We start from the raw sequence: 23,872 nt of genomic DNA on the forward strand, positions 1-23,872 counted from the left end.
ACTGATTGTCCAATCAACACCTAAGCCTGAGCGCAGTCCAGAACGAACCCTTCAGATTTAGCAAGCTGTTTGATCAGTTCAGCCTGTTTTGTGAAACCACATCATGATTCAGTCCCTGAAAAAGCATTTATGATCTCCTGAAAAGTTACTCAAGAATTGAAATGTGACAAAAGGTTGGATATGGTTTGTTTCTATGCGGACTACTCCATTCTCCGGAAGAGTTCACTGGAGTGTGTACACGCTTCAAAAACTATGAGGAAGTTCTGGGATGCTTTGTCTTCAGAGCTCAGCCTTCTCAATTCCTTATAAAGGAGGAAGTAGAAAGACTACTTGCTTTCTTTCAGATTACAGAAGCCTGCTCTGCTACACAGAAGCAATGCATAGCTTCAAATTAAGCGTCTCAATTGTATATATGAAGAGTCCTTGATTTAAAAAAAATGTTAAAATGTATTCACAATTATAATAAGTCATATAAATACAGTATTGGACTGTATGTCTATGGGGAAAACAGAAACACACTTCTGCTCAAGTTCATAATTAAGGGAAAAGCTGCCTAACTCTTTCCATACACAATACATGGAGAGCCCATGCACACAAAAGGTTTTTGATTTCACTCTGGCACCTAATTCCCTTTTTGATTATAACTCCTAATCTCATACATAATTATTGGGACCATCATAATTTCTATTATAGGTCAATTAAAGTTATTCTTGTAATTACAACTATTGCTCACGTGGGAAAGATTTAATACTTGGATGACCATTATCGTTCTTTAGAAAGTTAATGTATTAGCACTCAAAGCATTAATCTGACACCGGTGGCAAATACTCATACGTTTGCTTTCATTTAAGGCCTTAATTCCTGAAAATATCTATGCACTGTAATAGCTATTAGCAAGTCGAAGAATTCATCTATCAGCTTCACTGATAGTTGCAAAAGAAAATGCATACCTGTAGCAACCTGCCAATTTCATTTTGAACATATGGCTTAGTTTTCCTTGTTTTTTCACTTACATCTTGGGGCGAAATCCCTGATAACAGAACAGCAGCAAATGAAAATAGTCACTTATTTATGCAGAATACACTTACTAACCCATATGAAGGGAAGAGAAGAGAAGACTGAGAGGGGATCTCATCAAGGTATGCAAATATCTAACGGGAGGGCGTCAAGAGGATGGGGCTAGACTCTTCTCCGTGGTGCCCAGTGACAGGACAAGAGGCAATGGGCAAAAACTGAAATACAGGGAGTTCCATCTAAATTTGAGGAAAAACTTCTTTCCTGGGAGGGTGACTGAGCACTGGAACAGGTTGCCCAGAGAGACTGTGGAGTCTCCTTCACTGGAGATAGTCAAAACCCGACTGGATGTGATCCTATGCAATCTGCTCTAGAGGACCCTGCTTCAGCAGGGGGGTTGGACCGGAGGTCCCTTCCAACCTTAGCCTTTCTGTGATCCTGTGAAAATGGATTATGAGTTCCTATCAAAGCAACCTTCCCAGAGACACTGCCAGAAGATACAGGCACCTGATGGAGGCTAATAAGCGAATTGTCTGGACAAAAGAACTAAAGAGGTTATAAGAAAGAACTGAATCATTTGCTCTTCCCACCCAAACAAACCTGCCAACAACAGGAACTTGATGAAACAGGAGAAACCTGACTTTCTGAACAGAAGAGCAAGCCTTAACTTCCATAAGGGGGGGGGGGGGGGGGGGAAAAAAAACAAGTTGCAAGACCAGAATTACAGTCATAAACGGACCTCACTCTACAGAATATAACAAAAACTTCACGTTAGGGGCACAAATACTCCATTCACTGTTGGTAAAGAATCAGCTAGGCAGGAACAAGAGGAGCATAACGTCAACTACCATCACTGCTTCTTCTTACCAATATTTGTGGAAAGTCTGATGCTCAGGGCATGCCGAATAGACTGAAATAATGCAGAACACGCTAAAAGAAAAGCATCGTCAGCTTTATAAAATGGATTATTTCTAGAAGCTATACTAACAAAGGTACGTTTAGGAGTTCTGTGAAAAAGCCTAGCAGTTTACATCTATCAGATATCCTAAGGCCTGTACACCAGGAAGATCACAGTTCCATGACAATTCAGAGATACCTCTAAAGGCGCTCTGCAATTCATGCTGAAAAGATTTAAGGAGTTGTCAATATCAGGTTGTCCTCTACCTCTCTAGTAAATGTTACCACCAAGTCAGGAAGGGTGAAATTAAGCCAGCACCTGAACTGCTGCAGTTCACAACCAAGCATATTAACACATACCAACACTAAACTTTTCACTGAGTTTCTGCTGTGACAGTCGATACTAAATGAGAGTTAGCTAAAGCATTAGTTTACCACCAAGTCAATGCTGCAAAGCTTTAAAATGCTCTAAAAATTTCTACAGGTTTCAATAAAGAAAAAAATTCTCAAAAGTGGCTTCAGTAGCCTGTTGATTTCTCTTTAGCAATAGCATATCTACATGGAGCATTTACCAATAGATTTAGACTGACAGTTCAATCACTCTTAACAGGTGGTCCTGTGTGGCTGGCATCCTAGCTTTTGGTCACTCATATACGCTAAGATGCTATTTCATAAACAGTTGTCTACTATGAAAGGCAAATAATTCAGAGGTCTCAAAGAGTTCCCAACTCCAAGACGATTCCAAAAACAGAGATTAAGCCGGGCACCACATTCACAAACTGTGTTCTATAAGGCCAAGAGTTTCTTCAACAGTATCAAATGAATAGCCAGATCCAAGAGAAATTATTTTCCATTATCAGCACTTTTCATTTAATTACTGTGATAGTTTCACTAGAAATATGTTATTCCAGAAAGCTGCACTTTCTAAAGTTTGATAAAAACTCTGCTATCCCCTCCAAAAGTCATTTGATACTTGCAAGTATACAGTTTCATTTGCTTAGACTGATTTTTATGCAATTAATACTGCAAAGCATATAAAAAACCTCAAACAATCTGTAAAGGCTTTTATTGGAAGTCATCATTTCACAGGGAAAAATCAGATAAAGTAGCAAAAAGTTCCATTAATAAAACTGTAAGTGGAAGATCACTTACTATTACCTTACCTTCTTGCAGGAGAGTTATAGTCTACAAATCAAGTAACAGGGGGGAAAAAAACCCGTGAATTTCATTTTAATAATGGATGTCAAGAAGATGTATACAAAGAATCAAAATAGGAAGTTCAGTTATAACACTGCCACTCCCCACTGCACCTCCACCTTTTTACAGTACTACCTAGCATACACCTAGTTCTTGAGATCCCTCAATAGGCATCTTATATATGAACTTTGATTTAATATATGTACTATTATTCCACTAAGGATTGTTTTCCACTGAATATCTTAAATTTTATGATAAACTTGTCTGATTGATTCAGATTGGCTTTGCACCCGGAAACTCCATAAGTTTATTTTCTTGCACTAGATCAGAAAAAGGATAATCAACTCACTCTATTTTAAAATTCACTATTGTTTCACTAGTAGTAGTCACGTTCTATGAATATAGTCAGAAAGGTGGGTGAGAAATCCTTAATCGTTATACCAAAAAAGCATGCAGAAAAGGCAATTTAAGAAAACATAGCAGAATAAAGACAGGGCTAAGAATGCTATTTTAAGGTAGCATATCAAGGAAATCAACTCCAAGAACTGAATTAGATTAGCTATAACTAAAGAACCCATTCTGATTCAAATTAGGACCCACGGGCGTAAATATTAGTATTTACGCAGCATGGGCCTCAGCTTCCCTTCCCTAACCATATCAGGTCACTAATTGCCCTTTGCTTTTAGAGAATTGCACCAAACTCTTCTAGGTACAATGAAGTGGTCTGCTCCCTTAAATCAGTTAACGATATACACTCTAGAAGGGGATGGAAAGTTGGAAATTTGGTTCCTTTTTTTGGCTAGTCCTGTAACAGCACTTTTAGCCAAACCCACAGAAAGATGCTGAAAGGCAAGGCCTTTTCTTCATTTTGAAGCGGCGCACAACTGTCCAGCAAGTGCGTCCAGATGCACAAGAGGCCCCTACAATAGAGTCCAACGTACACAAAAGCAGAAGCAAAGACTTCTCATGTAGCATCAGATCTCTTGCAAAACAGCACTATGCCTTTTGCCCAACTAAGTTGTTTGGCCTACCCCTTCTATACCAGGCAGCTGGGCTCAAGACGTATTGAAAACTATACCTTATCATTTTGTAGAGCGAGAACAACAATCAGAACTTTTTGCGGCAATGAAGAGCACGCCTATCAGTGATGCATGTTTTCTATAAAGCTAACTACATCAGCAAACTAATAGTTAAATAGTTTCTTTTTTCTCCTCTGTGCAAAAACAGTGATTTCTGTGCAAACAGGAAGTGGTTAAAAGAAAGCCCAATGAATTTGACAGTAAAATAAGATTGCTCTTAAATTCAACCCATATGAGATAATCTTGCTAATATTTAGTCATTTTCCATTTTTTCCTCAGTATAACACTAAATTATTCGCTCTATTATTCTTACCTCTAGTAGAAGCACTTGACTCTCTTCACAACAAAAAAGTTTTCAAAGAAGAGATATCTGTACTTTTTTTCTTTTGTGACTACTTCTCTTGTCAAGGCTTTTCTATAGCATGAACTTCTCCATGCTCTTTCAAAGCGCTATATTTAGCATACTAGATGCTATTTTGAACAGAAGCTACTGAAATTCAGGACTTGACTATGCACAATGGTTTTGCGCATACATGACACTGGCACAAACCTAAGCTGCTAAATAGAGTTCTGCATATGTATTACAACACTGATCTTCCTTTATGAGACGTTGTCCATGCATAAAATGATGTTTTCTGTAGAAAACAAAATATATCCTAATCAAATGATTCAGATTTAACCTGGGGAGGGCAGAGCGCTGGAAAATAATTCATTCATTTCTCTTTTAGTAGCATCAGTTCATAGCAGCATACAGTTGTTTTTTAATCAAAGATTACATCAAGTGGCAAGTAATTAAAATAACATCACATAACATATAGTTTGTTGACTTTTTTCTATCAGCAACGCTAAACTATGTAAGGGATAGCACTGAAAAAGACTCATCAACTGTTAAAAGTATTAACGCAGTTTCATTAAAATAATTGCATATAATCATTTTTCATTATTATACAGCACATCTGTTAAATTATATCAGCTTAACTATCATAAAAAACGACAGAGAAAATGAAAACCAGAGTCCTTTCTACAGAAGAAGGCAGCATATGAAGAAACCGTCCGAGCTCTCACACATAGTTCAGCACTATCTCTCTGCTCCATGGGGAAGCAAGTTCCCAGATGTGTTTTTTTTCTTCCACATCTCAAGGAAGTTTACTTATTCTATGCTTTCCTGCTATTGTTGTGCCATGCCTTTACGATCTGTATTCCTAAACCCGAAAGGCTGCGTTTACATTCGGACTCCTCTCCATCTTTAAACCCGTTTCGGCTGAAAAGTCAGAGGAGGCCTGCAACTCAGAGGGCACGGGAAGAGGCGTCTATTTAGTTCACGCTGTTATTGTTTTTCAAACCACCAACCCTCCCCCGAGAGAATCCGGCAGTCAGCGCAACCACGCGAGGCTGAACGCAGGGCTCGCCGGGCCACGAGCCGCTGGCTGAGCTCCGGCTACCGGGGGGTGGGGGGGGGGCCCCCGCCGCCGAGGCAGCGCCCCCCGCCCCCGCCGCGGCGGCCCAGCCCAGTCCGGCCCGGCCCGCAGCGTAGCGCTCCGCCCGCTCCCGCGGCGCGCAGGGCGGCTGTCACCCGCCGCCGCCCGCAGGTGCCAGGCACCGGCTCGACTCCCCGCCGGGCGCGGCAGGCGCCGCCGCCGCCTCCCCCGCGCGCCCGAGCCGCCAGCCGCCGCGCGGGGGGGGGGGGGCGCGGGCGCAGCCGTTAAACGCCGCGGGGCGCCGGGGGGGGGGGGCGGGGGAGGCGCCGCCGCTGCGCCCCCGCGGGAGGGGGGGGGGAAAGGAAGGAGGAGCGCGGCGGCGGCGCAGGCCCGGCCTAGGCATCGGCGCCGCGGCGACGAGACAGCGACGGTCCCTTACCAGACGGCGAGGCGGGGAGCCAGCCGCTCCGCCCGGCCCCGCGCGGAGAAGACGCCTCTCGGCCGGGCCGGCGCCGCGCACCCGCCGCCAGCGAGGAGGCCCCGCAGACGGGAGCCCGCCCGGGCCGGTGCGCCAGCCCCGGCGGGTGGCGTCGACTGCAGCTCGGCCGCCGCCGCCGCCACCTCCCCCCGCGCCCGGCCCCGCTCGCCGCCGCGCCGTGCTCTGCCCGGGTCCTTCTCCCCCGCACAAGCTTGGCGGCGTCTGGCAGCCGGGCGCTCCCATTGGCCGCCGCACCGCGTGAGCTCGGGCGCCCGCCGCGCGCTATTGGCTCGGCCCCTTGTGTGTACACACGCCGCCCGCCAATCCCCGGCGCGGCGGTGCAGGGGGCGGGGCGGAAGGGCGGAGCCGGCCGAGGGCCGAGGCCCGGGGCCGCCGTGTCCCCTGACGGCCCCGCGGCGGCGGCGGCGGCGGCAGGGCCGCGCCCCCTCGCCCCACCCCGCCCCGCCCCGCCCCGCCCCGCCCCGGGCAGCCCGGTAGGGGCAGAGCGGGCGGCGGGGCCCGGCGGCGCGGTGACGGCCGCTGCGCGGGCGGCGGGACGGGCGGCACTGGCCTGCCCGCTGTGAAACAAAGGCCGCCCGGGCCGAGCGCGACCCCCGCCCCGGCCCCGCCGTCCCGCTGCCCAGCGGTACCTGCGGGACCCTGCCGCTGCCCTCTCGTCATCAAAAGTTACTTTCAACAAAGCGGGATTAAGTATTCCTAAAGAGACAAAAAGAATAGACAAGTGTCTTGGGAGTTTTAAAAAAAAAGGGGGGGGGGAGCAACCCTAGACTAGTTCCGTTCAAAACCACGACGTGACATTTCTGAAAGAAACGAGAGCTCCAGCAGAGCGCTAGACATGCGTCCCAGGTATGCAGTAACTCTTCGTTTTTCTTTTTTTTTAATTCTATAACACAAAGTCACTCTAGTGCTACTCCGGGGGGGAGGGGGAAGGGAGTATTTGTGTGCCGAAACACTATTATTTCCATGTTTTAGAAATATCTAAGCCATACAGAACAGAAAATTTGCTAAATCCATGTTTTTCTCCCTTTACAGACAATACTAAAAGATAGATATGTTTGATCCTATCCCCCTAAAAACAAACAAACAAATGGTGTTCAGCTTGTAAATTAGGGTTCCTAAACTAAAGAGTAAGGAAATAATTGGAACAGGCAAGCAAGAACTGTGTGTGTACTTCACTGGGACAATTCACAACAGAAGACTGAGCGCGCGTCCAATATTTTGCTGACGACGTGTTTTCAGTTTCCCTTCATCCTCTATAAACTACTTCTGTCATATGCAACAAGATCTTTATCAATATTTGTAGTTTTATGCAAGACACCCTCATGAAAGCACTAAACAAAAATGCCAACTATTGCGTCTTCTCTCAAAGACCCTTGTAATAGTTCTAATCACAACAGTTAACAGCAAGGCAACTCAGACAGGCCCTGACAGAGGCGCAGAAGGCAGGCACAGCCTTAGAAAAGAAAGGAAGCAAAACAGAAGTAAACCAGGTTAGCTGGTTTACCGCACTGTTCAGTAAGTTACCTGTGCTGAACAAATACCTGAACTTGAAACGCAGCCCCAGTAAAGACAGTTAAGCTCTTTTTAGTTTCCTGTTCTGCTACAAGAAACAACTATAAAATGAAGTTGGATACTGTAACTGATTACGAATATGAAAAATACACCTTTGAACTATTATGGAGGAGAGAAATAGAATAAAGCACGCTGCTGTAGTTTGCACAGGCTTTCAACAGTGACCTGTCCAGAATGAGAGGGCTGTATACATAACGTGCATGTTCAAAGCTGCTGGAACAAAGATCAGTTTGAAAGACAGTGTAAGCGCAGTTACTTCTGTAACAATAAATAGTGGTATATAATGTATTAGAACTTAAATTCCAAACTTTATTCCAAAATGAGGACCACATTGCAAAACATCCTGGATTTGGTTTCTTATATTAAAAAAAGACAGCTGGGGAGACAGCACAGACTGAACAAAGGATGGATTTTCTAAGAGCAAAGCCTGCGAGGCAGGAGGTGCTGATATCTGCCCCCAGAAGCGGTCAGTGGTCTCCCAGCCTCCAAATACCGCCTTGCTCCCTCTAGCTCATCGTATCCCGTTCAGAGTTTTCCCTCCCTTTCACAACGCATCACCTTTCAATTTTCACTAGTTTCATCGCATTCTCGCTAGCCCCGAATTCTTGCTGTAATGACCTATACGAACGCCAGTCCGAACAAAAAATGCACATACTTTTCTCCTGCTGAACTTGCTATAACTCACTATAAAAACTTCAGGCTCACTCAAACGCTGCACAGCTGAGTCAGAGCACTACCACACTCGTGACAATCTGCAGGACTGACATGTTGGTGGGTGCTACAGTTTGAAGACAGAATGATGACTTTGTCCTTCATTTTTGGCTTGGACCAGGAATAGCAAGAAAATCTATATTCCAGGCAAGAAACAGTTCTTACCTTTTTTCACAGGCTGCTGTCAAATGGTGAGCCACTGGGCTGCTCTCTGATCTCGGATACAGTGGAACTAGCTGAAGGATCTTGCTACACAGACCACACCAAAAGGAGCCTAGCAGACTGAAAAAGCAATTTGGTATTTTTCTTTTCTTTTTATTCTTTAAACTTTCTTTTGAGAAAAGAACATGTATAAATGCTCTTGTCAAAAACACCTAAGAGCAACCGCATTTGTTTTGCATAAAATTAACTGTTGTAGGAGAAAACACCGCCTAAAAGAAAACAGTACTCAAAAAATCTTGGAAAAGTTATTTCCAGTGAGATTTTAAAACTAGCTGATTTGATTCTTTTCTTAATTATATGAGAAAACTTACACCACACCTACTCAACGCAAAATGATTTTATACCATCAGAAGATTATTTCATCTGCCCTATTGACATGCAATAATTAACCAATAGTTGCAGATATTTGAGAGATTTTTCATGTCACGTAATCTCACATGATAATTTCACCCCAATTTGGCAATTTTATCTATATCCATCAACACCATGTGAACCTGTGAAGGCAGAATGCCCAGAGATCATTAGCACATCTCTCCATTGAATTCCCAATCTTCGCATGCCTAATTTAAGTGCGTTACCACCCAGTCCCAAGCAGAACATTGACAGACAAAATATGATGCACCTCTTAAAATATTACAGTACAAATTAGTAATGTTTACCATTTTTGCATTATTATCTTCACTATCAAACTCGGCTGCTAGCAAATGTAGAACTGCATACACTTTCCAAACTGATGAAAACCACCCTCCAAGGCAGAATCTAAAATTAAGTTAAAAGGGACAAGTAACAGCTCTCATATTTTAAATAAAAGTTGATATTAATGAGCCTACACAATGGTCTCAATGCCTTTTAATGTAGTAATACTAACAAAAATTGAGACAGCAAAGGGTCAGTAAAAGTACATCTAATTGCTTAAAGCCTATTTCACATTCATTAGCAATTAAAGGGTATTAAAGTATCAGTATACTAAAAACTTCCTGAAAGGGTAAAATCAATTTTTTCTTGTAACAGATACAGAAAAGACGTTTACTCTTCAGTAATTAAAGTTCTTCAAGACGTACTGTCTATTAGTCTGTTCAATCTTTGGGTAGCTACACATCGCAAGCTACGGTAGATGCTCTTATCTCTAAAGGCAGCTCCATCTTGGCAGACTTAACAGCACCCCGTTATCTGTTTCAGAGGTGTACTCAGTGCTTTCAACCTCTCCACAGTGGAAACAATAACTTTAGAGATCATTTGAAAGGTTTGGCGGGTGAACATAACAGGGTCCTTCTGCATCTTTACTTTGCAGTGAAGTTTCTGCCTTAGAGATCTGAGGCTAGTGAAAGGAAAAACAGGTTAAATGTCTTGGTTCAGATTTAAACAGTCACAGCTGTAAAGAATTATTCTGAACAGGTCCTCCAGAACACTACCTAGACAAAGAAAACTGTTTAAGGGCTTGAGTGTCTTCCCTCTTGCTAGCTGTGCTACGGCAAAGGCGAACACCAGCACAGTGAAAAGGTCCAGTAGCAAGGCTCGTGGCGAGTTGTTCACTTGGCTCCTCTGGCAGTAACTCAGAATTGTTCAGATCTTAGATCTAATCAGCCATTAGATCTTCGGCTGTGAGCAGGGCAGGGGAACCCTAATCAAGCCCAGCAAAAACACAATTATGAAACGAAGATAAAAAGTCAAGGATCCTTCGTTAAGCGGATGATAGGTAGACTTGATGAAACTAAGCTCCTTCAGTCATAACAGCATAGAATACCAGCAAATTGAGGCCGCAAGCTTCTGCTCAAAATGCCAGACTCAAACCCTGGTCAGTTTGGCTTAATAAAACCTACTTGCCAATAATGAGTATTTTCCTTGGCAGTGAGGCTGAGATGACAAAGCAAATCACAAGCTGGACATGGGGTAGAAGCAGACGAGTGTTCCACGTGTTCTTTCCTTACACCAGAACGAGGAGCAGAGGGGCCCTTATCAACAGGCTAATAAGCCTTGGAGTCTGGATGACCACATTTTCATGGTCCAAAAAGCAAAGTTTGAAATTTCTATAGGTACCAGTCTGCTGCATGACTACAGATCAAAGAGACCCCTTTCCGGACTTCAGGTCAGGATTCTCATTTAAGTATGTTCAGGAGAGAAGATCTCAAGAAAGATGAGCTTTAGCCAGAACTTGATCCAGATCTGCTGTACATTAAGTAGCACATTACTACAGCTGCTCTGGATATCTCAGCTCATAACCACAGGAACAGTCAGGTTGACTCACTGAAGATTTGCTTAGTGGGGAGGGCTCCCTACCAAGTCTCAGAAGAGTTATAAGGCTGGGCCAGCAACATGGAGCTCACAGCAACGCTCAGTTTAATGATGCTTTAGCTATTATCTTGAGGAAAAAATTACTTGTGAGCAGAACTTACTTTCCTTCCATAACCAGGCCCTGTGTATACGCAGACTCCACGCTTGGCAAAAGTGCAAGCCTCTTCAAGGAGGTAAAGGCAGCTTATGTATATGCTCTTGAGAGTGCACACTGCATTATGGGTTGCCACACTGACCCATGGTCCCAATCAATTTGAAAGATACCAGGAGGAAAAAAAACAAAAACAAAAAATAAAAAAGTGCCAGAACATAGTACAGACTGAAAGAACTCTAGAATTAGCAAACCTTTCCTTATTTTTGGAGAAAAAGAAAAACAAAAGGAGATGAAGTAACAGAAAAATAAGGAAGAAAATAAAAGGTGAGTTAAGCTAAGGATGACAGATAAACACAGTCTAGTTTGAAGAAGAATGCAGTTAGAGTAGGTACTCCAACTCATGGCAGGTGACTTTGAAAGAAACCAGGCGAACGGGACATGATTTGAACGTCCACGTTTCAGCACATCAAGGATAAGTGGGTGATAGTTCCACCTCTCTTGGATAATATTAAGTATATAAGCACTTCTTGTCTCCAGTGTCTGTGGAACACAATCACCCATGGATTGAACTGCTATCATTTTGAAATGAAAGTGTGTAATAATTTTACAGTTTTGAAACCGATTTGCACATACTCCTGAGCAAATTATAGTGATTGGAGATTAGTGATAAACAAATGCATAAATAATTAACTACACTAATTATATTTAAAAAAATAAAAGAAATTAATAACTTCAAAAATAAAATTGACCCTTTATTAGCTAATAATAGTAGAACTTGATGATGGGCTTGAAAATATTAACACTACAGATTTTTAGAATAAATTAGACTACCTGTAATTACTTTTAACATATTCGCATTAACAGTACAAAAAAATGTAACTTTTTCTTTTTATAAAATTAAAAAACTGAGCTACCTACTAGATAGGTACTGTCAGCTACAAAATCCTGGAACAAAGTTTTTTGTTTTTGTTTTTTGTTTTATTTCATCTTAACTTTGTGCTTATTCCTAGGCACCACAAGAACGTCATCCCACAGCTTGGTCAAATGCTTCCTTATAAAGTCAACCAAAACATTACAGCAGTCTATGGAGAAGGTATCTTTATACACAATCCAGTCTACCACAAAAAAAAAAAAAAAAAGCCCACAAGCAGTCATTTTACTTTTCTTAGAAACACTTAGAAAAGTATATGTACTCGTTGACATTCCCTGATGATCAAAACTTCTAAAAAAAAAAAAAAAAAAAAATCAGAAGAGAGGTGAGTTCCTCAGTAGAAAACCCATCATAGGAAAACCCTCCCCATCTCCAGTACATGGTTATAGGATTCAAGCAGCTGGGCCACCCAGAGGAGGTCACTGAAGGGACACAAATGCTGCAGCTGGACTACAGCTGTCATAAGGACGATACGGGAGTGCATTATGGAGTGGTAAGTAATCTAGCAGTAAGGGGGTTACTGAAATACCGTACAACTTTATGCATACATGCCATCACAAATTTCGTTTTTTATTGTCCTGCTAATTTCAAAGTTTAATAAATATTAGTTTGAACACCTGGATTTTTCCATCATTGAAATGTCTATTTCTACCAGCGCAGAGAGTACTGCATTGCTTGTGTCCAAGTATCCATAGCCATTTTGTATTCTTCTGAGTCCTTTTGGGGCTCAAACACTGCTTCTACTCGTCTCAGCTTCTTTAGTTGTTCTTTGTCAGTCCATAATCCTATAAACAGAAAGTTCATTCTCAAGCTCAACTGCAAGTATGTTATTTTTGAGTTGTTTTAATTTATCTCCAAGAGATCTAAACCAGAAACACAGCAAGAAATCATGACAGTTTCTCTTTATTCAACCAACAACTTTCTCAGAGGGAAGCATATTTTTTACATTGTGAAACTCCATTCCAATAGCATCCACTTGTTTGGAATCCTGACAACAGCACATCTGCTTAACTGGGATAGTTTCCAAGGAACTGCACTGATACACTGAAGCTTTCATCAACAGCGTGCTTTCAGCCACAGGTCCCTCTCAAGTAAGAAGAGCCACAGAAACCAAGATTTAGCGCTAGTTACTTTCCTACTGCCTTTAAAAAAAATGGATAAATGGCAGAAAACAGCTGGTGTTACCTATCCAGGTTAATGTATGCTACTGATACATTCTTGCCTATCCAGGGCTGCAGTGGACATCTTAGACAGCTTTCTTGTAGTTTTAACTGTTCAATACGTCTTACCCGAGTATGTGATTTTTATCTTGGAAGCTGTGTTATGCATATATCAAAGCAATTCAATAAAGTTAGTATCAATTCACAAAATACTAAGTAAACTATTGAGCAATGCTTTAAGTAAACCATTAGGTAAAACCGCAAGATATTTTTAGTTTTAAGTCTGGTTAATTATATACATCAATTCTGTATCAGTGAAGCTGGATTTTTTTTCTGCCAATAATTCATTTTGTACTGCCGTTGTGCTTATTTCTGAACACCATAAAGGAGGAGGACTGAGTTCACAGACGACAGGACACAGCTTCCAAGTGAATGACACGGCTGCATGCAAGCACAGCAGCTTTCTTGTCACACGGTCCATCCACACCATGCATCGCTTTGAGCGGTACTAATATGGAAAAGGATACTGAACAGGGGGGTCAGAGAAGAGGGAGGGAGCAAGGATAGGATTCGTTTCTTCCTTCTCTGGCAGGATATCCTTCTGAACACAAACTAATCTTACAAACCTACACAGAGGCACTTTTCACATAAAGCACGCTGTCACTATTCATTTATGGAAAACTAACAAGCATACCAACTGCTCAGCAAATCAGGATATTATGCTAAAAATTTACCTAAGTTCCTTTATTTGGCTTTCTTACCCCACGCTCTGTTTCTCCAGTTGACTGAATATTAGTATATGGGTAAAAAGCACCACACAAAGGTAAACACTACTTACCTTGATTTCCCTCAGAAACAGGAAAATTAATCTTTTGGTGAGATTTTATAATTATTTGAAATTATGCACTTTATCTTGATTTTTTGTTCTCTACATATATACTTTTAATAATAATAAAAAAAACCCTGTGGTATACAATATATACATACCTGATGCAAGACCTGCTAGAAAAGCTGCTCCAAGGCTAGACATATCTGCAATTATAGGCTTTTCTATTTTCTTATTTATCAAATCAGAAGTCATCTGCATGACAAAGCTATTATTACTGACACCACCATCAGCTCTATGTCGGGAGAGGGGAAGAAAAGGTAAAAAATGGGTTGAGTTCAAATGCTTACTGTCAAAGTTTTAGAAAATAACTTTTTGGTTTTCACACCTGTATATTCCTGTCACTCATGCACAAATGTGTTTCCATTTTATGGGCAAATTTAGAGGCCAGTACAAGGAAAAAAAACACCTTTAAGGGGAGGTACGGGAGGGGAAAAGGAAGACATTGTCAAAAGTTTTTGAGAGTTCAGACTCCTAAAACGATTTATTATCCTGATTGAAAATGTTAGTGTTTATAACAGAACTTTTATAGGGTTATCGCCAGGATACGATAACAGTCAAAATCATTACGTTAAACAAAGCCTTCCAAGTGTTCTCGGATCTGGAAAGATAGGGTTTTCCCATTACTAGCAAATCTTTGGACTAGTAAGCTAAAATGCCTTCATAGTTGCTTCCTTTTATCAGGAGGATGGGAATGAGGCTTTCATCTACCTTTTTTTCTATGTTCTTCCTTCTTAATTGCATCATGTCCGAGACCCTTGTCTGAGAAAACTAGAACTTATCAATGTTGATCTTTAATCCGCTAAGAATAGTTCCTAGTGATGCAAGCTAATCCCTCTTGCAGTTGAAAAACAGCTGTAACGAAAAGTGATCTTTGAATTGTCATACATTGGTTTGCTGTACCACTGGACTCTAATACTACCCAGTTATGTAGCTGTTGTTCTACCAAATGCGGTACAGTAAAGACATCAGTAGGTTGTGTACAGAAAGCGTTGTGTAAGAAGAGTTTTCTGTTGCTTAGAAAGCTTCACCAATTTAAATATGCCAGTCAAAATCTATGCTATGTGTATGCCTCAGAAAATCTTTACATATATGGTTTGGCTGTTTCTAAAAGTGAAATCAGGAGACATTTGCCTGATTAGAGATGTTACAGGGTTTTATTTGTTTGTACATACAGTTAAGAAGTGTTATCTCCCCTACACTTTGGAACAGAAACTTAAATCTGGCAAAGACACTTCCTTAATGTCAGTGACATGCCTTTTTCTTGTTCTGTAAAAATAAAACATCTACTTCAGAGAAGTTACAAGAGGCATACACAAGAAAGAATCTGCAAATATTCACTTGTATGTGTAGCTAAATTGTGTTGCTACGTACTTTGGAGATTCAGTCTGCAGAGAGTGCACTCTGGCTCAAAGTTCCTATGTGCCACTACATTGGGAACGTGCTATTTTCACAGAACAGCTCAATGCTGACACGCCAGGAGCCCAGTGACCACAAGGACCAGCCTTTATTGGCTGCTGCAGACAGCTACAACACAGGACATGGGGACTGAAAATACGAGGGTTCTTTCTCTGTGCTTTCCTTGCTAGTGTTGAGACAAGCCAAAGGAGTAATAGGGGTGGAGCAGACTAATGAAAAAGATAGGAGCTTCTAGAAATCAGAGGCTGGGGAGAAACAAAGGATACAGGACAACAGCACAGAGGAAAGGGACATATTTAACAGAGGATAAGAACGCATTAAGGATAAAAACAAAAATCAAAGGGAATGGACAAATATGAAAGGTGCGGGGACAAAAGAACGGGAGAGCATTTTGCAAACCCACTGAAAAAGCCATCAAGTATATCTCATTTTTCCCTAATCCTTAATCCACATGCTAAGTCGCTACTGTTCTTAAGTTACCTCTCTCATAGTCACTGCATGAAGCAGTGATTTTGTATCGAGTAAAACAGAATACGATCACACAATTTAAGAACTACATTACAACGTAAAAGAGATCAGAATTCCAAGGTTCCCTAGGCCGTCTTATTTCTCCTACTTGCACACTCTGCATTTTGCAATCTCTACTTGATTTCTAAACGGTCAAATAAGTAAAATAAGCTTCCTAAGGAATCAGAAACTCTCAATACTTTGGATCTCTACTCCTCTTCACTACTACCCCACACCTGGCTGCTTCTTCATCTTGGCCCACTGTGTCCCAGGATGTCAGGGAACATACAAACTTTTACCTCCTCCCACCTTTGTGCTTTCACCTTCCTTCCATCACTCCAAAGCCTCCTTTCTCAACCGTCTAGAGGCCTGCCAGTATTTCTTTCACTGCATGGGTATGAGAATAAAGAACACGCTGCTCTCCTCTTAGTTCTTGTCTGTGAGATCACGATGACCCCTGGCTGTCAGAAGGAGCAATTTCAGAGAGCTTTTCTCAGCACTGGAGATCACTTCTGGTAGAGACAAGCTCTGGAATGACTGCTGTTACCACCAAGCTTCCAGTAAACATGTGCAAGCTAGTTTTTCAGCAACATATAATTCGACCAAATTTTTAAATTTTTCCAAGGGGCAGTGAAAAGCATATACTAGAGATCGGGGAACCTCACTAAGTCTCATTTTCTTCTCCAAAAACTTAACCATAAAATATTCTTCATAACAGAATAGTCTTCCTCTTGCCCTCACGAAACAGAATCAAAGTCTTCAGAAAAATTCAATCTGTGACAGACGCAGCACAAAAAATCCAGTATAAAGGGGGAAAGGATTTTATTGTAAAGGGAAGAATGACCTTCACAACAGGCATTGCTATATGCACCCTAATGCTACACACAAACATATATTTGCTCTCTTGTTTTTTGTTTGTTTTTTTTTTTTAAGTCAGGGTAAGTCTTACTCACCTACTGACAGCCATCTGACAGCCAATGACTTAATTAATAACTGACCCTCCTCCAGACAGCCTCTGCCGTCACTTTTAAAGTTACATCAATATTTGACCGGTAATCATCTATTTCTCAGTGGTTACAATAACACAAAATGAACAATCAAGTTCACGTTTATTTGACACATGAGAGTTTTAGTTAAACTGACAAGTTACATGGAACTTACCGAATAGTTCGAAGAGGAATGTGCACCTTCTTCATAATGATATCATAAAGCTGTTTGTTTCTTTAAAAAAAAAAAATTTAGTTCAATTAAACATTATATAAAGTGCTTCCAGTATCCACACCTTCAGAAAATAAATATAAGGCAAAAAAACCCCTCAGTTTTGTCAAAACTGCTGCACGAGCTAAGTTTCCAGAATGGGTAAATTTAAAAAAAAAAAAAAAAAAAAAAGGCTGAAACTGGCCTCTGCTATGCAACATCATGACGGCACAAGTACGGCCAAATCACATTCTACAGCAAGTCACCACAGAAGCTACGTTATTCCCATCCGAAATAGATCACAGGTCTTCATAGACAAAATGCTACGGTTGATGTAACAAGCGGTGTAGAGTGAGGAAAGTAAGCTGACAGAAACGTTATTCAGGTTTAGCCAGACATCCTTTTAAAGGGAAACTCTCAACGCTGTAAATTTCACTTGTTCGGAAACCATCCCATTTAATGGTGGAAAAATCTAAAACCAAAGGGTTTCTAGCCTTTTTCTGCTCAGGTCTTTGGATGAGATTAGTTACTCAACATCTCTGTTTTTAAGACACCCATGCTCCAGTTCAGTTCCACGCCCCATCAGCATCTGTTATTTCTCTTACAGTGAAAAAAAAAATTGCTTTAGAAACAGTTGCAGCAAGTCAAAATGCTACCTTCCTCAAGACATTCTCTGTGCCTCTTTACTGGAGGTTATGTTCACAGCAGAGCTGGTGACTAGATGGAAGGGATATGAGTGCTCCCTAATTGGCCACCCTGCAGTGTGAGCCAGGCTCAGACTACATTCGTTTTCGGTTCCAGGCATGCCGGCTGAGTTTGCAAGGCAGAACTGATCTGTTCCACAGTCAGTTATTGATGTGATAACCTCAGTGACTAACAGTAATATCTGGAAGTTGTTTTCCATCCACATCTTGAAAGATGTTTAAGATGCCTAATACTATATTTTATAAAAGCTCAAGGATACAAACTTCAGCCAAAGAGCTAACTTCCAGCTTCAAGGATACTGTAACACAGCTGGAGTGGGCTACACAGGCTTTCTTTCTGCCAAAACATCGTAGGAAAAAAAAGGACTAGCTTTAAACAGAGAACACTGTTTAGAATATGCCAAAAACGATGTAATTTAAGGATCCTTATTTGATTACTTAATAACAAAAACTCTGAATTAATACATATATACTAGTTCATTTGTAATGTTTAAAAAAGAAGGGAAGAAGCTAAAACTCCTCGTCAGTGTTACTGTAATGCGCTACTACAGTTTTTATTTTACAAATTGCCAAATTCTGTGTGTCCATTTGACACAGTTGATCAACATAAATAATGAATAGGAGAAAACATAAACAAAGTAAGCAAGCTGTACCTGAAAGCTACAGACTCCAATATAGCTCGCACAAGATGGTTTCTGGTAGTGGAAGGTTTCAGCCCCATGAAAGAGGCACATAGACACGGATCATTCACAGGAACCTACAGAAAAGGTTTCACAATGAGTTCAGTGAGTTATATTTGACGGCTTTTGAGAAAAGAGTCAAATAGTAAGAAAAAAATAACTTACGACAATTACAGGCAGCATAGTGAAAGAAGAAAATTGAAAACAATACGTAAGCAATATATAGTGTTATTTTAGCTACTCAGTGACGAGTTCAGTTTCTTTCAACAGCAGAAGTTTTTCTTGTGACTTCTAAATTCTATATACCAAATAACATGAATCTATAGGACTTCTCTTAAAAAAAAAATACAGCATAGACTTAAAGCATCTAGGACAGGGCACACATTACTGCTCTCTAGCAAGACTTCACTTTTTCTTTTTTTTATTTTTCTTCCTTTTTTTAAAACTTCTGAAACCGCTGAAAGAAAGATGAATCGAGTTTTAAATATGGCATTGAAAAGGCTGGAAATTATTTTTATTAATTTACACTACAGTGTTTTCAATGACAACAACGTAACAGATTCTGACTGAAATTCTAAGGATCACTAAGTTCTCTTTTCTTTTGCAGGAGAACTGGAGGACAGATCTATGAATCTCCTCTCCATTCCTCCTCCACTTTGGTGAAATTCATGACAAAATATAGTTCGCTGGTTCATAATCAGTTTGTGACAACATTAAATCTCCCACCCATTCTAGTATGTTTTTCGGGTTTTTGTTTTTTTTTTTAAATTGCAACAAACTCTTCCGGCTGTATTCTGTTAGATGTCAGTTATGACAACACTGATCAGACGTTCGAATTTCACGTGTGTGAAACACACACATACACTTATAAAATAAATAAAGAAAATGCTAACATATGTAAAAATAAGTATGTATGGATAGGTATATATGCAGCAGCCCAATCACAGAAAGTGCTGAACTACCACTTGCTCTTACATGGTACGTGATCATGCTCAGCAACTACCAAAAAACCAGGGGGCAGGGGGAGGAGACAGCTAGTGGTCAAAAGGAAAAAATCGGCATTTTATAAAAGCATCTAAATCAAAGAAACTTTTGCGTTTCAATTCAAAGAAAACAATCTGGTTTTTCATGTACAAGTACTCTTCCCATTCCGAGTGGGACCACTTGTCCAGCCCAGTAGCCTAATAAGGATCCATCGTTTCCAAGTTTACAGATTTTCATATACGAGGTAACACATCAAAAAGAAAGGGCTCATACTCAGCGAGTACCTGGAAAGAAGCACAGCCCCCCACCCCCAAAAGCCAATTTATAAATTTGTGCATATACATGCATGCCACACAACAAAAAGCCCTAAGTTTTTGCCACTAGTATCAATCCCAGCAAATCAAGTCTGGAAACCCGTTTCTAGAAGAATGAGTAAGAAGAAAAAAAAAAAGATTAATGCACATGTTTAGTTTCATATATACCTCCCTAAGGATGCTCCTCTCAGTGTACTGTACCACAGCAGTATAATTCAGTAAGAAACAAGCACACTTCTATTACATTCACACGGATTAGTAGAGAACATTTTATTCTATGAAGGAAACGAACACGTGGACTTCATACAAATTCTAACCACGGTCATTTTGAGGTCTAAGAAACATACAGTATAATCAAATTTGGGTTAGAATCTAGCTAGTGAAGTAGAATAGATACGTTACAGTTCTAGAAGCATTCAGCTCTGTTCACGTCCCTTTTCATACCATTTAATCCATTAAGTTTTCTAAACTGATCCAGATAGCGCTACAGTGAGTCTACTTGCTGTGCAGGTCCCACCAGGATAAGGAGGGCTTTTAAAAGGCAAAAAAATCCACTCTGGTGGATCCTATTATTGGTTACTAGGTAACAAAATTAAAGAGAGATCTTTTCAGAGTTTTTCCTAAGCACAGTTCCTAGATTTGTATTAGGCTTATCAGAGTTAGTTAAGAGACTCAATAGATGTTTACCAAGAAGTTAGTTGCAGTTCCTTCTGGAGACAGATTACCAAGAAAGCAGGAAAAATCCCACAAATCAACAAAAGGAGGCTTTACTAACTTCTCTGGACCTTGAATATTAATCGAATTAGAGGTTCAGAGAAGATTCAGACCAGCATTTGTCTACCGCAGGATTCTTGTTGACAAATACAGGAATTTGTGCAGCTCAACACTTGCTTTTTCAGAACTAATCACAGTATAAACATCACATAGAAGCATCTTAGCTTAACCAAGCATTATGCTTCTAAAAATAAAATTAATGATTAAGGTAACTGTTTGAGACAAGGGAGCTGGGCTCTCTGTAGAGGAAATTAAACTTTCCTGTGCCTTGTTCCATTAAAATATAGGTAATGTTAAGTCTCAAAAACCAAACAAAAAAAACCTGCCACACAAAACCCCCACAAACCAGCCAACCAACCAACCAAGCCCACCACACACTAGTCCTGGGAATGATCAAGTCGAGCATGGCTGACCAATGAAAAAACAAAAAACTACCTTTGGATCTACATAAAAAGATGAGATGCCAAAAGCATCTATGCAACTTTGAAATGTATGTATTCAAGCTAATGAATTGCTATCTTAGACTTCTAAGAGAAAACGGAAAGTGGTAATCTTTGAGGGAAGAGAAAACAACCAATGTTCAACTTAATGGCATTTCCTTACCTAGTGGGAGAACACAGTAACACTGATTGGTTCAAACCAGTATCACTTGCCTATACATCATGCGCGCCATCAACACCCTGTTCCAGCACATAAATAGCTTTCCCTTCTTCCTGTCTGGTCCTTCTGTTTAAAGTTTGTAACACTAATATTCCAAATGACAACTTAGCCACCAGGTTCTACAACACAAAATTTCTCCTCAACCGTCATACTGATTAGAAATGTAAAAAACAGTATTCTGCAGAGATGAATTGATATCATCATGCTGGCAAGGGAAAAAGCTAGGCTGATGTGTGTTCTCAGTCAGATTATCTCACATTGCTTAGGGAAGTAGCGTAACTAGATGAACAACTTTTGGAACTCTGCGCAACACCTAGACTAGCAACAGCTGCATTCGAAAAAAATATTTATTTCCATTTTGTACAAAGGTTTGTCTAACAGCTGTGACTTACAATTCTGTCATATTTTGTGGTGACAAATCGCTAACTATTATTACCGACCGACAAGTCTATAAGGGAAGCAACTGCTCTGTAGCTGAATAGGTAGTATGTCAACTCCTCAGGTATTGCAATTTGTCATTTAATGTATTAACCGAAAATTCCCATCAATTACATTCCAAACTGATATGCTAGACTGAACTGCAGCATCAATATCACCCTTTGTTGCCTCTGCACAAGGACAGTAACTCAGCTCCACAACCAAGCCTGAGAGGGATCACAAATCAGGGATGGGAAGGACAGGCATAAGAATACACAGTTTCCAGCGTAAGCAGAAGGTAAACAGAAAGCGCCCAGAGCTTGCGGCCTAAAGGGAACAAAGTAATCGCAGGAAGTCCCTCAAACAAAGAGGACGTGAGGAAGCTATCGAGAAAGAGAGGGGAGCAAAATGGAGAACAAACACCAGGAACTCCTCATTATATTCATCGTGGTCAGTAAAAAGAGCAACAAAGCACAAACCCCGTAGTACAAAAGGGGAATATATAATTCAGATTAAAATCAGGCACGTCGAAAAGCAATCTTACTCATATTTAAGCACTCTGATGAACTGCAACCTACATGCTGAAAAGAGGCAGAATAAAACTTTAGCCCAGTGCTTCGGAAGTAAAAATCTCAGCAAAGGCTCTGCATGAAATAAAGCTATGGGTTTGTTTTCTCTCTCTGTAGACACTGCCTGCATTTACTGTGGGGATGTCGCTTAGTTTATCTGTCCGTCGGTTCTCCATCGGCAAAACGGAACTAATTTTCCTAAGTTTTTTTCTTGGGGTGGGAGATTTTAAGCATTCAGATACCACAGTAATCTGCATGTGCTGTGGTGAGAGATACAGCCTAAGATCCTGGATACAGCACAGGTGATAGAATGCATGGTGACAAGATGCAAATTACTCTATGTAAAGAGGCTATAAAAATCCAATTAAAAGTATAACTTTAGAATATATTCTTAATTATAGTAAGAGTAACAATTTTACCTGAAAACTTGGAACAAAACAAACGCCTTGAGAATTAACAATACTCCGTGCCATTTTTGCTGTTTCATCTACATTGGTGAAAAGATCTGTAAAGATGCATAGGTCATACGCTTTTACTGTTTACTTTGATTTCTTCATAAATTAAGAGACAAAAATCTAGAGTTAGACTATTTCCTTTTGTAGTATTTCTCAAACCAACACATTCTAAGGGAAACCAACGCTCCTCCTGTATTTCATTTCCATCAGTAACATTTAAAACAAATCCTATTTACACATAGACTAAATTCAAAAAGATACTCCCCTGTCTTTTATGCTATAGCCTTTTAGTCCTCACATCCTGTAAGAAGGCCATTAGTTTTCTAGACAAACAGATATATATGGGAATCAAGAAGGCTAACAACAGCACTCTATAATTACATTAAAAACCTAGATGTTGCAAAACAGAAAGCACTTCCTCCCAGGATGCTGTTGTCAGCCCAAGCACGAAATGACTACAGACAAAGTTCTTATTACGGACCATCTTTTATCAACAGACTTTTTTTTGTTTTAAAATGACCGACACCGAAGTACAATTAAGGAAGGTCCTAATACCAACCTTTTTATAGACATTAATTTTAATCGCCTTTCAGCCTGATGCCTCTCCCTTCCAAACTATCTACAGACATCGCCTCTTTAGCTCATTCTTCACCCAGAGGCAATTCTCGTACGAACATCCACCTTCTACAGTATAATTACTAATTTCCTTATGTGGAAAGGAAATGTTATTTTTCATGTTTTACAGAAGACTAGATAAGTGAAGTCTATTGCTTTTTCTTGTAAATTCTCCTATCAAAGACAGTTTAATCTAGCTCAATTTACCCTTGGAAAACCTATTTTGGCAATTTACCATGAGTTTCAATTTACTCCCGTATCATTAATAAATTTATTTGAATGCACTGCAGTCTACAGGGCTAAGACTAAACCACATCTTTTTCTTTTTGTTATAGTTGCTGTTATTGACCTATATAGTACCACTACGGCAGAAGAGAGAGTGAAAAAAATAATTAACAAGAACTTCACCTTGCAATTTCACACATCACTTCTTTGAAACCCTTGGACAGAAGTGACCTGACCCCACTACAAGCAGCCCATTAAACGAAATTCACCGTGCGGCAGAAATTTCTATCTCCAAACCTTTGCTCCTACTGCATATTTCACCTTCACTCATGTGGCGGCTCATCATCCTTACTGAAAACTCGGTTCTGAGGCCATCGGCT

At 40.6% G+C, this 23,872-nt stretch overlaps 2 protein-coding genes and 1 long non-coding RNA gene across 4 annotated transcripts in view; 1 reads left to right on the plus strand and 2 right to left on the minus strand.

Annotated features, from left to right (window-relative positions):
- Positions 1–6,161, minus strand: part of TFDP2 (transcription factor Dp-2) — a 74,766-nt gene extending 68,605 nt beyond the window's left edge. The window contains exon 1 of one of the 2 annotated variants that reach the window (XM_068955066.1): positions 6,045–6,161. The gene's annotated coding sequence lies outside the window, so the exon portion shown is untranslated. The remainder of the gene's footprint in view (positions 1–6,044) is intronic. The other variant, XM_068955065.1, reaches the window with a different exon arrangement.
- A 436-nt stretch (positions 6,162–6,597) lies between these two features.
- On the plus strand, positions 6,598–12,219 carry LOC138068229 (uncharacterized). Its single transcript, XR_011142955.1, has 3 exons — positions 6,598–6,950; positions 8,565–8,685; positions 12,006–12,219. It is a non-coding gene; the product is annotated as an uncharacterized lncRNA (long non-coding RNA).
- GK5 (glycerol kinase 5) overlaps positions 9,443–23,872 on the minus strand; it is a 30,322-nt gene continuing 15,892 nt past the window's right edge. Inside the window, exons 12-16 of the mRNA XM_068955151.1 lie at positions 22,617–22,702; positions 18,453–18,556; positions 17,060–17,119; positions 14,074–14,207; positions 9,443–12,711 (exon numbers count right to left, since the gene is read on the minus strand). Of these exons, the coding sequence (XP_068811252.1) occupies positions 12,575–12,711; positions 14,074–14,207; positions 17,060–17,119; positions 18,453–18,556; positions 22,617–22,702 (521 nt within the window). The 3' untranslated portion in view covers positions 9,443–12,574. The remainder of the gene's footprint in view (positions 12,712–14,073; positions 14,208–17,059; positions 17,120–18,452; positions 18,557–22,616; positions 22,703–23,872) is intronic.

The sequence above is a fragment of the Struthio camelus genome, chromosome 9 (genome assembly GCF_040807025.1).
Source record: "Struthio camelus isolate bStrCam1 chromosome 9, bStrCam1.hap1, whole genome shotgun sequence".
Taxonomy (NCBI): Eukaryota; Metazoa; Chordata; class Aves; order Struthioniformes; family Struthionidae; genus Struthio; species Struthio camelus.